The sequence below is a fragment of the Mirounga angustirostris genome, unplaced genomic scaffold (genome assembly GCF_029215605.1).
Source record: "Mirounga angustirostris isolate CCGP_5_RB_7025 unplaced genomic scaffold, mMirAng1.0.hap1 SCAF_5, whole genome shotgun sequence".
Lineage (NCBI taxonomy): Eukaryota > Metazoa > Chordata > Mammalia > Carnivora > Phocidae > Mirounga > Mirounga angustirostris.
In genome coordinates this window covers 36,060,444-36,074,278 of record NW_026991713.1, presented here as the reverse complement: position 1 = coordinate 36,074,278, position 13,835 = coordinate 36,060,444, and the positions used below count along the sequence as shown (strand labels likewise).

General features: G+C 35.8%; 1 protein-coding gene across 2 annotated transcripts in view; it reads left to right on the top strand.

Moving 5' to 3' along the window:
* Window positions 1-13,835, top strand: part of TMTC2 (transmembrane O-mannosyltransferase targeting cadherins 2) — a 395,147-nt gene that overhangs the window by 264,499 nt on the left and 116,813 nt on the right. For both annotated transcript variants that reach the window (XM_045872892.3, XM_064590832.1), the window contains exon 8: window positions 3,811-3,932. In XM_045872892.3, the coding sequence (XP_045728848.1) occupies window positions 3,811-3,932 (122 nt within the window). The remainder of the gene's footprint in view (window positions 1-3,810; window positions 3,933-13,835) is intronic.

The window sequence follows — 13,835 nt, the reverse complement described above, 5'->3', positions numbered from 1 at the left end:
ATCTGAATCCTGAATCTGTCATTTGCTTAGCTTTGAACCTTGAACAAGTTGCCTCATCTCAGTGAGCCACAGTCTCTTCATTTGTGAAATGAGACTGATGTTAATTATAGTGTAGGGATAATATGAAAGTATAAATATGTTTAAGACATTAGTAGGTATTTGATAAATAATAAGCTTTGTATGGCAGGCAGCTCGATGCCATGGGGAAAAGTGTGGGCTTTAGAGCCATTCAAAACTTTTAGAATAGGATTATTAACTGTCCTTGTGCAAGTCACTTATCATTCCCGAGCCTTCCTCCTCATCCGTAAAATGGGTCCTCTAATCCCTAGTACAAATGAGAAGTGAGAAGTATGAAACTTCTACCTTGTCAGTGGCAGGGGTGTATCCAGTTGTTGCCCGTATATTGTTTGTTCCCCTCATCTTTATTGAGTCACTTTTAAAACATTTAAATTCATCCATTACCTTTTTCTTGCATTTTAGGGTTTGCATCTTGATTTTATTACTACTTTTATAGGCTGTTTCTGTGTTAAGATTAACCATAGCACTCAGGTGTATCTCCTAGGATACATATTCTCCTCTTAAGAGTTGAGTACCATATGCAGCAGAAGCATGTTTAAAGGTCAACTATAGATTATTACTGTTCTTCCTTATTCTTTTAATTCCGTAGATAAGCCCAAGGCAAAGTGAAATGATCTCGATGGCCAATGTATCACAAGCTAGAAAACAATTTTCCAGGAGTGAGAAAGAGTATGCTTTTCCCCTGAGCTAGAGAGTTGAAAACTTTGTGATTGTTCCCTACTAGCAGGTTAAAGCTTTGTGCTTTGAGGTCAGGTTGTCCTGGGTTTGAATTCCAGCTTTATGGAATTCCACTTTCCACCTTTATGACTCTGTGTGTTTTATTCAGCCATCCTGCTTCTCAATGTTCTCATCTGTAAAATCCAGAGAAAGACATTCTTTAGTAAAAAATGAGATTCATGTATAAAGCAACTAATATAGAGATTGAAAATTATTTCATCTTGCAAACCAAATTTGAACAGGTAGTTGGTAGTGGTTGAATGAGAGTAATGTGTGAAGGCTCCTCGTGGGGCTGAGTGAGAGAACATTCTACATGCCCAAAGATAGAGAATGAGAGGGGTAGGTGCTTATAAATTAGGAATGTGCCCCCTATGGCTTGCTACCCTAATTCATAATAAATATTCAGTGAGTGATTGTCATTGTTATCATTGAGATACAATGAATGGTTACCTGAAGTTTTCCTGAGTGGTAATGGTCATTTACATTTTCATACACTTGCCACGATGCAATATTACATTATATTTCCTATAGCCCTTTCATATTTCCCTATCTCACAAGTTCTTCAAATTAATAAGTTACTTGTGAATTATTACTGAAGAAAATGGGCTAGATGCTAATTAGCAAGTTAATATTTCATCTCAAAATAGCTTTTAATAATAGATTTATGACTTGGAAAAATCAGAACACTTTCTGAAATGATCTTCAGACAACAACTTAAATATACAGATTTCAATCTCAAAAACAATGTGAAATTTGGGTTCTCTCACAATCTTTTTTTGTGCAGAAAACCTGTTTACTATTCTACAAATTAGTTGAATTTTTTATAAATGAAAAATAGAAGTTATGTTAAAGCTAATGATGGTACAGCTTCTATAAGCTGACCTATGAGCACTGGAAGACCCAAAGAGGAATTTCAGGCTGATTCCAGACAGAATCTCTAATCCCTCCCATCTTTTAACTCTAACTCTGATGTTAACCTGTGTTTTCTACAGGCTTTAGAGTCCACTGTAGAGATCAATATTTGGGTAGAATTTGTCATTAATTGCTTTAAATTTATCAATACTTTAGGGATTGTTGCATTCTTTCTGTTACATAAATCATATCTAGTATTGTTGTAGTATGAAGAAATGGTTTGCTTTCCCTAAAAAAAAAAAAAAAATTACTGTTTGCTTATTTTTGGGAAACATTTGTTAGCTCAACATGGCAAAAAAGAAAAAATCTGTCTGACAATGTTTTCATTTTTATGGAGATATTATAATAAAAATACAAGATTATAGAAATAGGAAAATTAAAAAAAATTCATGTCTAATCCTACCACCAACAACTGTAAGCATTTTGTGTATTCCATTCCAGTCTTTGGTCTTTGCTTCAGTATTTCTTTCAGTGAACCCAAGCACTCTATTTAATCTCACCAAATTCTTCTTAAATGCAAACACATTTTAAGTTTTAGATTAAAAGAAAAAACTTCCAGCTATCATTTTTATGACAGTATAGTTTAAGAACTGTTCTGAGAACTAGAAACACATCGATGTGCGTGAGTGGTATGTACATTTTTGTGCATATTACAGATTTGTCACCAGTATTTTTTACTAACGAGCCGAGCAAAGGGCACTCAAAAGGTCAGGACACTCAAATCAGTTCAATTCATCAAACATATTTGTATTGACAGCACTGTGCTAATACAAAGAGAATATGATTCAAATAAAAGGAAACTGGTTCTTCCTTTGAAGCAAAGAGGTATAGCCAATATGGGTAATATATTTTAGGAAAAAGCCTCTGATTATGCCTCTAAATGGAAAAAGCTATTGTAATTGTGATTATTTAAGCTATAAAGGTCTGCTGGACAAATAATTCAGGTTACCAGTCTATTACCTGTTCTTAGAAATTGAGTACTTTCTATATTTGCAGTGCTTATTAAAACTATAATGCTTAACTTTTAAATACACAAATCACCTTAAAATATAATATTCTCATCAGGTAAATATTCTTCCATACTATAAGCAAATAAGGGAGGGGAGATGATAATAAGTAGAGAGCTGATATAATTTGGCTTTATTTCCAGTTTTTTATTTTTTGTTTTTCTCTTGCTTGGCTGTTAGCAAAATACTCTTTGACAGGTAAAATTTGCATAACTTAAAAATAATAACTGATCGCTGAAAGTCTTCAAACTAACTTTGTACATGGTCCTGGGCATGCTAAATAGTTATATATTCACTGGATTTTCCAAATGATACTCATAAATTTTATCTATTAAAAATATAAAACGCAAATAATTTCTGAAAGAAATCCAACACCAATGCTTAATCCAAAATATTTCTCACTCCTTCGACTAATCTTTTCTCAACAATGTAAATCTTGGCAGGACCTTAATCTTCTTTGTCTAGGTCTTCATAATTCTCTCTTACTTAGTGTGTATTCTATAAATACTTGAATTTCTGAAGGAATAAATGAATGTGAATAAAAAAGAACAACTGGCTGCACATAAGAAAGAACAAGCTTATCTCTTTTTTTAAAGATTTATTTATTTGAGAGAGCGAGCGAACAAGCAGAGGGCGAGGCAGAGAGAGAGGAAGAGCATCTCAAGCAGACCGCCCCCAAGCTGAGCGCAGAGCCCAGTGCGGGGCTCGATCTCACAACCCTGAGATCGTGACCTGAGCCGAAATCAAAAGTTGGACGCTCAACAAACTGATCCACCCAGGCGCCCCCAGACCTATCTTTAGGAAAAAGAGAAGACAAAGGGCCTATGCTTGTGGGTTTACTGTTACTAGGTTAAAAATTAAAGCTTTATTAGTTACTGAATTTTTTAATTTAGCCATTTCACTTAATTTCTCCAAACACAAGTTTTCCTATTTGCAAATTGGACGTGATGATGACTTTTTGGGAATCAGATGAGATGATGGGTGACAGTCCAGAATTTTGAATTCTGAAATTTCAAGGGATGTAAACACGATGATGTGACGCCATTGTAGCTGTTGGAAAGCTGTGGCCTCAGGTTGATCATGTATTTCTTTCCAGGTGAAGCATACATGCGATTAAGCAAACTCCCTGAAGCAGAGCATTGGTATATGGAATCACTGAGATCCAAGACTGACCACATTCCTGCTCATCTTACCTATGGGAAACTGCTAGCTCTAACAGTGAGTAACCACCTTCCTTCCTCACCCTTTTGGAGCTGGTTTGCTCCATGCAGACTGAGATGGATAGAGTTTAAGGTATTGGTTCTCAGCCAGTTAACTCGGACTGTTAGGGAGTAATGATGGTAACACTGTCAGAACTCTGTATAGAACCTATAGAAAAATGTATTTCTGTAGGGTTTACCATAGATAAAATGTGGTATGTCTTGATCCTTGATGTAACTTAATGGAAAAATAGAAATGGTGAATCCCAAATACGGATTACATAATGAATTTGTCACAATAACAATATTTGTGTAAAGATTATGTTCTACAAACCACACCATTAGCCCCAAATGGGCTACACTGTAGAATGAAGCTGGATTCTTTCCAAACAACCAGCATTATGTAAGGCTTTGCATGTGTGTCAGTTAGTGTCACCTGGAATTCCTACTAATTAGAAATCATTCTGTGAGAGAAATGGTGCCATCATTCGACCACCCACTATGTGACAAGCAGCCTTGGAGGTCACATTCTCATAGAAGTGGTGTTCCTTTGAAGCATAAGAAATTGCTGGTATTCTACCACTGTGATTTAGAAAAATTGTAATTCCGTGTATTTCAAAGTAAACTTAATGTCTTATTTTACACTATAGGGGATTGTTCAAATTTATTTAAGTAAATTTTCTGAGTTTATCCAGCAATAATAAGTAGCAGAACTAGCCTTCAATCCTAATCTGAATCTATTATCTGTGCTGTTTTAGTTATATCACCTAATCTCTCTTCAATATTAATAAAAATAAATGACTCCTAAAAAGCATAGAGCAGATGGTCAGGAAAGTGATTCTGAAGTGAATTTATAGAAAAGTATTTTATAATTATGTAAAAGTAATAATATTTTTTTTTCTACAGAAGATGGACTAAATACCTGAAATTATTATGTATCCATATGAAGACACAACTAAAATGCTATTAATGAAACTATGTAGGCAGACTCAGTAGCCAGAAAATATACTACTTTTAAAATATATCTAGATATGCTTAATAAAATAGATATACTCTTTTTTTTTTTAAGATTTTATTTATTTGACAGAGAGAGACACAGCGAGAGAGGGAATGCAAGCAGGGAGAGGGGGAGAGGGAGAAGCAGGTTCCCCACTGAGCAGGGAGCCTGATGCGGGGCTCGATCCCAGGACTCCAGGATCATGACCTGAGCCAAAGGCAGACGCTCAACGACTGAGCCACCCAGGCGCCCAATAGATACACTCTTAATGCGTAACTGAGCTCAAAACGTAGTGAGACAATTTTCTAGGGGCTAGCAATGAGGGGTAACTGAATGCTAGAACAGTAAACAGTTGGCTGATCTGCAGCTGATTTGGGATAGTTTACCAGTTGTGGTAACAGGAGAGAATGGGTTTTTTGTTTGTTTTCATTCTTGCTGGAAATGGAAAGCTTCGGACCAATGGAAAGCCAGGGATTAGGTACTTAAGGAGGAAAATTCATACCTTCAGTGAAAAAATAATCTAGAATAAGTTTGCTTACTGATATAAGAAGGCATTATGAAGGTTTGCCTATCTCAGCATGGGATTTGAATGGAGAAGGAATGAGTTTGTGCTACTGCCCTCCCTTTATCAGGCTTTGAATTTTGAATTTGCTTTACTTGCATGATGATGAAATTCCTAGACCAAGAAATTAAATAAAAATCAGGCCACTAAAAACTCTTGCTGAAGAAATTACTGAAGATGTCCTTCAAAAGAACACAGTTAGATCTGGAAGGAGTTGCTGAGTATGTTGCAAAAAGAATGGTGAACAAAGAAATGGTGATCATGTGGGTAAATAAAGAATAATAATAAATATTATGCTAAATATTTATAATATTGAATAAAATATTGAGAAGGAATAGCCTCACAGGAACAATCAGAATGGTGGGGGAAATGATATTTAAACTGATTTTTGGAAGTCAGAAAGTGGAAATTGATTTGTCAGAACAGAGTCCACCATCTGAAGAGGCTTTGGAATGGGATAGCAATGAAAAGAGATCTTATGTACTCAAAAAGAAGCTCAGAGAGACTCAAGACTTGAAAGCAGTTGGCATGGGAGAGAGTGAGTTAAGGAGCCTTTATTGAATCGGATAATCAGCTGTCAGCTGTGTCTGGAACAGTCAGGTCTCTCCTCCCGTGTGAGCAATGCCAGCAACTGGGCGCTCACCTCCAAGGCAGGGAAAAGGCTTATAGTGGTGCAGCAGTTGAGTAAAAGAGGTTCATGATTCAGGAACAGCTTGCACAATCAAAGGTGAAATGCAAGGAGGACTGAAAAGATTGATTCAGTGTCTTCCGGTGGAGCACACAGATGGTCAGTACCTCTCCTCCACCACAAGCAGAATACCAGCACCACAGAGTTTACGCTCACCCAGCACTGTGTGTGCGTGTGCGCTCCCACACACACACACACACACCCCACCTCCCAAGAAATTTTTGAATTCTTATCTGGAGAAATTGAATCACCATAGGGAAAAGAAATCTTTATACCTTTGGAGATCACCTATTAATGGCTATCTCCCAAACCAGATGCACAAAAGTGAATCTTTCCCATCTGGGAAGCACACCTATAGCTAAGGAACTCCATTCAGCTTTTATTAAGTAGCTTTTAAATAACAGCGGACAACCAAGGATCATCACTCATATTTAAAAAGCCTCAACTATAAAAGATTGGAACTGAAGCAAATAATTAGGAGAAGGAAGCTAGAGGAAACAGAAGAAAAAAATTTTTTAAATCCTTAGAAATTGTAGAGTGCCTGGGTGGCTCAGTAGGTTAAGCCTCTCCCTTCGGCTCAGGTCATGAGCCCAGGGTCCTGGAATCGACTCCCACATCAGGCTCCCTGTTTTAATGAGGAGCCTGCTTCTCCCTTTCTCTCTACCCCTCTCCCATGCTTGTGCTCTCTCTTCCATGCTTTCTCTCTCTCAAATAAATAAATAAAATCTTAAAAAAAAAATAAATACTTAGGGGCACCTGGATGGCTCAGACAGTTAAGCATCTGCCTTTAGCTCAGGTCATGATCCCAGGGTCCTGGGATCGAGTCCCGCATCGGGCTCCCTGCTCCTTGGGGTGCCTGCTTCTCCCTCTGCCTGCCGCTCCCCCTGCTTGTGCTCTCTCTCTGCCAAATAAATAAATAAAATATTTAAAAATAAATAAATAAAAATAAATCCTTAGAGTTGGTAACATAGCATTTTATAAAGCAGGATGCCATAAAAACATAAATAATGAAAAAAAATAACCAAGAAAGAGCTTTTAGAAATTAAAAAGATGATGGCAAACAATTTTCACTTAAAGGATGGGAGAATAGGGGCACCTAGCTGGCTCAGTTGGTAGAGCATGGGACTTGATCTTGGTGTTGTGAATTCAAGCCCACATTGGGTGTAGGAATTACTAAATAAATAAATAAATAAATAAATAAATAAATAAATAAAGGTTAGGAGAATAAAGTTGAGGAAATCTTTCCATATGCAAACAAAAAAATGAAGAAATAAGAAATATGAAGGCAGAAATTATAAAAGAAACTAATATGAAGGCCTAATAGAGAAAGAACAGAGAAAGGGAAAGGAGAACATTATTCAGAATTCAGGGTATAAGTTGCTATTGGAATAAATTTGTTTTACCCTATAAACATTTTTTCATTTCCTATTCTAACAGGATGATAATTCACGCAGTTGCACTTAAGAACAGAATTCATATCTACCTCTTGCCGCAACTGCTGTCTTTGAGATGTTCTTATGGAATTCAAATGGAAACATTTTTAATTAGATTGATAAATGGCCCCCTTCAAAAAAAATCTATAAAAGTTTAAGATGCCTGATTTTTTTTTTAAAGTCATTTGGCAAAGAAAAAAAGATGAAAGCTCAAATGTACTTAATTCTGAATCTACCTAGACTGTGACACTGCTTTGGATATAGAAACCATGTGTTCTTTTTTTTCCTTCATTTTAAACCTGAATATTTTAAGTTTCCTGTACAAAAATATGATTTTACAGGCTGCTTTATTTTTTAGAAAGCATTTTTTTTTAAAAGAGACAAGATTTAGAAGTTTAATTTACTGAAACATATGGAAAGGAAGGAAAGACTCGTGTATTACAATCCAAATTTTAATTCCCCCCACCAACCAAACTTTTATAGTTTCCGACTAGCTGATTAGATGAAATACAAGCCTTATTATGGAAAGGCTTAAACTCACCATGCCAATACCCCCACAACCGTCTTTAGCAGTCTCTTTTTGAATTATGAGATTTGGCAAATTTCTTATCCCAATGGATTGCCTTTGTCTAATTTTGGGTTTGTTGGCCTGGTAATATGCCATTGACTTAACATGGAATTGGCAAGGTGGAAAATGCCACATATTTTGACTTCTGAAGGCTTTAAATATATTATAAAATGGAATTGGCTATTAGTCTCAAGAGAAGAGGAATAGAAATGGGGTGTGGTGTTTTCACTGTTTCGTCAAAACTGACCACAGTTGAAATATGTAAAAGTGACATGCAGCTAAATCAGACTTATGACTGTAGTATAAGATTTTATATAAGAATTATATTTTATAAGAGAAATTAGAAAAAAAAAAATGATTGCTGATGGTTTCATTACAGCCAGTATGTTTTTTGTACAAATTTTTCTTTAAGGGTTTGTAGTATTTATGGTATTTAGAACACTTCAAATCGATTTTGAGTTTCCCAGAATGCTTTGACAAATTCCATAAATCAAATCCTTTTTTATTCCCCTGGAAAATGTCCTCTGTCTCTCTCTTCCCACTCAAATTTTATTACTTCTGTGAAGTCTTGCCTGAGTCTTTCAAGCAGTCACTTTTTTCTTCTCTGTACTTCCATAGCCCTGGTTTCAGTATCTCTATAATAGCACTTCCCAGATCGATGGCAGCTGTAAATCTACATCTTTTGACCATAGACATGGAGGAGGAGCTAACTTTTCACTTATCTTTTTTATCTCTTCAGTATGTGGCATTTCCCTATCTTGATATAACTATCCCTGTATTCTCTTGTACCTTTCAGTTTTTAAGTTATTTAAGGGCTGGGTACATGACTTCTTAATATTTTTGTTTCTCTGCTCTGATCCGTGTTTCCCCATTAATCCCTTCATTTAGGCAGCATGTGTATTGAAACTTACTACTCCATTCTAGGCATCACTCGACTCCCAATGATACGTACTGAATAAATGAACAAGAATGGCATGATTATACAGTGGACATGGTCTAATCCTCCAAGACCCTAGTGGGCATAAAAGGGGTGTATATTTCTTGAGTGCTTGTGGTTGACATGTTTTTTTGGGAAACTTTACAATGAGTATTATCCTCTTTTTATAAATGAGGAAACTCAGCTTCAAAGATTTAAGCAACATCTCCAAGAATAACTTAGCTACTAAATAGCAGAATTGGATATAACCTCAGGGTTTTCTGAATTGAACATCAGTAATTTTAACTTTAAATAGTTTAAAAGTAGAGTCTTTGTTTTTTTAACCCCTTGTCACACCTGATTGGAGATTCCAAAAGTAAGCCGGTACTTCATACCACCCCTTTTTTATAACTTATTTTTAAACATCATCTCTAAATACTAGTTTAGTTTGAGTGCTTTAAACACATTTTTATTATTAGACATCATAGGTCGTGAACTTGAGACTTCTGTTTTCAGCTGTTGGCACTTTTAGGTCCTACACTGTAACTAGAATACAAATTTTCCAGGATACCATAGAGAATAGCTCTGCCTTAGGGTCACTGGTACCCTCCATGTTTAAATATAGTTGAGCCCGGGTGACATCTCTTTAAAAAATATGGAACTTTCATACCAATGTCATGTTCCATTAAAATACTGAACACGAGCTCTCTTTAAAATTGTGATTTATTCCTTGTTTGAACTTTGTTACCTAGGGCTAATGCCATGAATATCAAATTGGGCATGCATTAAGAGAGAAAGGAAGGAATAACATTTCCATTATTTTGGTATTTTAGATGATTTTTATAGTTGTTTCTAAAGCTGTGTGTTCTCTATTTGTGTGCACATCCTTACTTTAATTTTTCTTGGTCTTCCTCTCTTTTTGTCCTATTCAATTTATTTAAGCCAAATATTTTGCGGTTTTTGTGAGCCAGTAAAATTAATATTGACTTAAATTGTAGTAAAAGCTCCTTGGCTGTTAGCTTATTTTCCAGGTTTGGGTTAGTAAGAGAGAAGGAAGGATATGGGAGACTCTGACAGTAATTCTTGATACAGAAAACCTTTATTTTGGCTACTGCATGGAAGCACTGAGCCAGATTACTGTGTCTAGCCAAAGTTAATTGGGCTACATAAAACTCCAGTTGTGAAAGTACTTGTGGATCGGTAGTAAAGTTCCATTCCCCAAGGCCACGGTGGTGTCAAGGTTGTCCATCTGGAAGGGCAGTGCTCTGTGTTTCCTTGGGTCTTTTGTAATAATTATTGCTGTTTAGACCTGAGATTATTTTTCCATTTGGTTTTCTTTAAAGCAAAGCTCTTCTCATTTTGTATGTTGGCTAGCGTTTGGGTTGCTTTGTTTTATTACAGTCTCTGCACAGCCATGTTTCGATTGGAGGAAGAGGGGGACAAAATGTCTCCATGACTCTGATGGATGATTATTATGGAGATGTTCAATTCAAGTTGCAAAATGTATTCCATGAAAAGAGAAGGCATAATATCACATATATCATTCTACTGAAATACTGAAGGAAATATAGAAGAAAGTTTAATTTATAGTATTCAGCTAAGTATTTTATATGAAGTTACCTCATTTAAACATAACAGCGTTCTGGAGATAGTATAGTTATCATTGTATTATTTTCACTCTGAAGCATAATGAATCTGGTAGTTTGTGTTTTTTTTAGAAACCACTCACTCACTTCAAGATATGCATTTTGTTATTTAGAATCAATCTTACAATTATTGTACTTATTGCTGCTAAGTGACAGGACTCCAGATATCTCAAAATATTCCAGACTTTTATTTTGTTTTTGTATGTCAGTTAGTAGAAGTCATTGTTAGAGATATTCTGTTTTGCCAGATAGTCTCAGGAATCATAAAAATTAAAATGATCAAGTCCTCAGGCAGTAAGGGTCACATGAAATAATTCTAGCTGCTTTATTGCTACATATACATACAGCTATGTTTGAAAAAAAATGTTAGCTTTTTCTGTAGGGGTAAATAAGGTTATATTGCTTTTAAACCAAATTATATTGCATTGTTATTTTGTTGATTTGGTTTCTGTGTTTGGTCTATAGTTATCATCTAGTGCAATTTAAGTAGCCCAGCAGGCTCAGGCCTTATAAGCCCCCTGTACTCTGGCATACCACATTATTGGAATGATGGAGATGGAGAAGTGGTGTTTCCCTTAAATATACCTTGGCTTTCTTGCAGGAGTCTAAAAAAAAAATCCTTTATAAAAAAAAAAAAAACACCTCCATTTTTATACACATTTTCTGAGCCTGAACTTCATTTCATGCTCCGTAGTAAACAGTGGGGATACAAAGACCAGCAGGGCATTTCCTTCACCTCAAGAAGGCCTCAATGTCTTCTATTTAGGAGAAATTCATAACAAGGCAATCCATAGCCACTATAGCTGTGGGCTGCCATTCTTTTGACTTTTGTCATGGTTTTTGTTTCAGAAGGGACAGTTATGTAGGTACCTTAATCTTACTTCCTTACTCTTTAATTTTTATTATAGGCATGGGCTTCCACACCACTTGGTAGGCATTTTTCTTCCACTTTACAGTTCTTTAATTTCTTTTTTTTTAACAGACTTTTTTTTTTTTTTAAAGATTTTATTTATTTATTTGAGAGAGAGAATGAGAGACAGAGAGCATGAGAGGGTTGGAGGGTCAGAGGGAGAAGCAGACTCCCTGCTGAGCAGGGAGCCCGATGTGGGACTCGATCCCAGGACCCTGGGATCATGACCTGAGCCGAAGGCAGTCGCTTAACCAACTGAGCCACCCAGGCGCCCCCAGTTCTTTAATTTCTTAAATGAGCCCCAGTTACGTATTCTTATACTACATGTATTATACTTCATGACTTCCAGCTTGTTATTCTTTGACTCTCCTGTCATGTAATGCAGCATGGAAACATTTTAATGTGAGTTAAACACTTTCAATTTTATGTTTTTATATTTTCCTCACTTGACTTTTTTTTTTTTTTCCTAATAGAAGATTTGAGTAGCTTTCCTTGTTGGAACAGCATCCTGTTATAAGCCTATATTTATCTTTAGGAAGGATGATACACACAACATACATTTTCAAAAAAAGGTATCTTTTCTCCCAAGTAGTTGTTAGATCAATATTTTTGCAAAAGGAGGTTGCCTTTTTTTTTTTCCCCTGTGGCATCTGGATATGGACATATATATTCCATATATATATATATGGACACACACACACACACACATGCACACACATACAAAGGAGGCCACATCTGTTCTAAGATGTGAAAGTTTTCATTTTTGCAGTCTCATAAATAGGTTCAAATCAGCCCAACCATGAATATGTTCACAAACCCATAAAGTTTTTGTGTTTGCTCTTATATTTACCCACATTACATTTGAGGGGTACCTCCTGCAATTAGCTAATACTTGTTATCCTGCAATGAACTAGACATTTTATATATGCTAGTCCAATATGTCCTGATGCAGTGCCACAATCTAGATACCATTATATAGAAGGAAGCTGAGGTTCACGGAGGTTCAATCAAGATCAGTGTCCAAAGCCTATTGGATTTTACCACTCCTAGATTTTTCTGAAAGCTGTACGATTTAAATTGCTCTCCAGCCTTTTGTTTATTATGATAAAACACACATAGAGGGTGCCTCATGTGCATGAGTGTCTAACTTCCAAATGCACAAAAATTTATTTTTAAAACAAATCTTCCTTCAGTTTTCAGATTTTCTCGTAAAGCAATTCTGAGGTGAAAGATAATTTCTGTGTATATTGTTCAATGAAAAAAGAATTTTAATGGGTTATTGTAAAATGGATTCAGGTATCTATGGATGTAAAGTAACAAGGAAATAGTGAAGTTTAAATTTTTAATTTAAATATGGTATATGGCACCCCAAAAATGGTGTAGAGTTTCTCTCATATTTTAGGTTTTGAAGGAGGCTCTGTGATATTCCCAGCTGAAAGGGAGGACAGTGTGGGATGCCTGGGAGTCATGACTGCTCACCTTTACCTGGAAGAACATTGAGTTGGAGCTGAAACACCTGAGATTTACCTGCCTAGATATTTATTTCTTCTCCTATTGGGAAGCATAGTTCTTTTCAAAGGCTTAACATTGCAGGACTCTCATTTCTGAGGTATAATTGAGGCTCTTTGTCAAAAGTGACAAGATAAGGTACATTCTTGACTGTTCACTGTAACTCAGGTTCATTGTAATAATACTGTAGGTAGCAGCATACAGGATTCTCCCATAAATAGGACCCTTGGGTCAGTTTGATATTAGCCATGTGGCATTGGCTTTAAGGTGGGCACAGACCGTGTATTATACGTATTATGATGTCATATAATGATAGAAATAAGTAGTGTAGTTGTTAGATGTAATAGTCTGGGAAATTTTTGTCCCTGAGAAATAGTATATAGTATATTTTATTTCTTATTTCTTGAGATGAAACAGTAATAGAAGAACAAAATTTCTGTCTGCTTGAATCAGAAATTTACTCACCTTAGGCAGAAAATTACTAATCAGGAGCCCACGCTCTTACATTTTTAAGATACCTTTGCATACCTCACAAAGATTACCTCAGCTAAGGTATAAGATTTAGCTGAAATCTGTTATTTGGGTTCAAGATAGTTTCCTGAGGTATCTGTTTTCTTTTTCTTTCTTTTTTTTTCTCCCCACCTAGGGTGCACATTCTTCACAACTGGTAATTATCTTCTGCACTTCATTTTC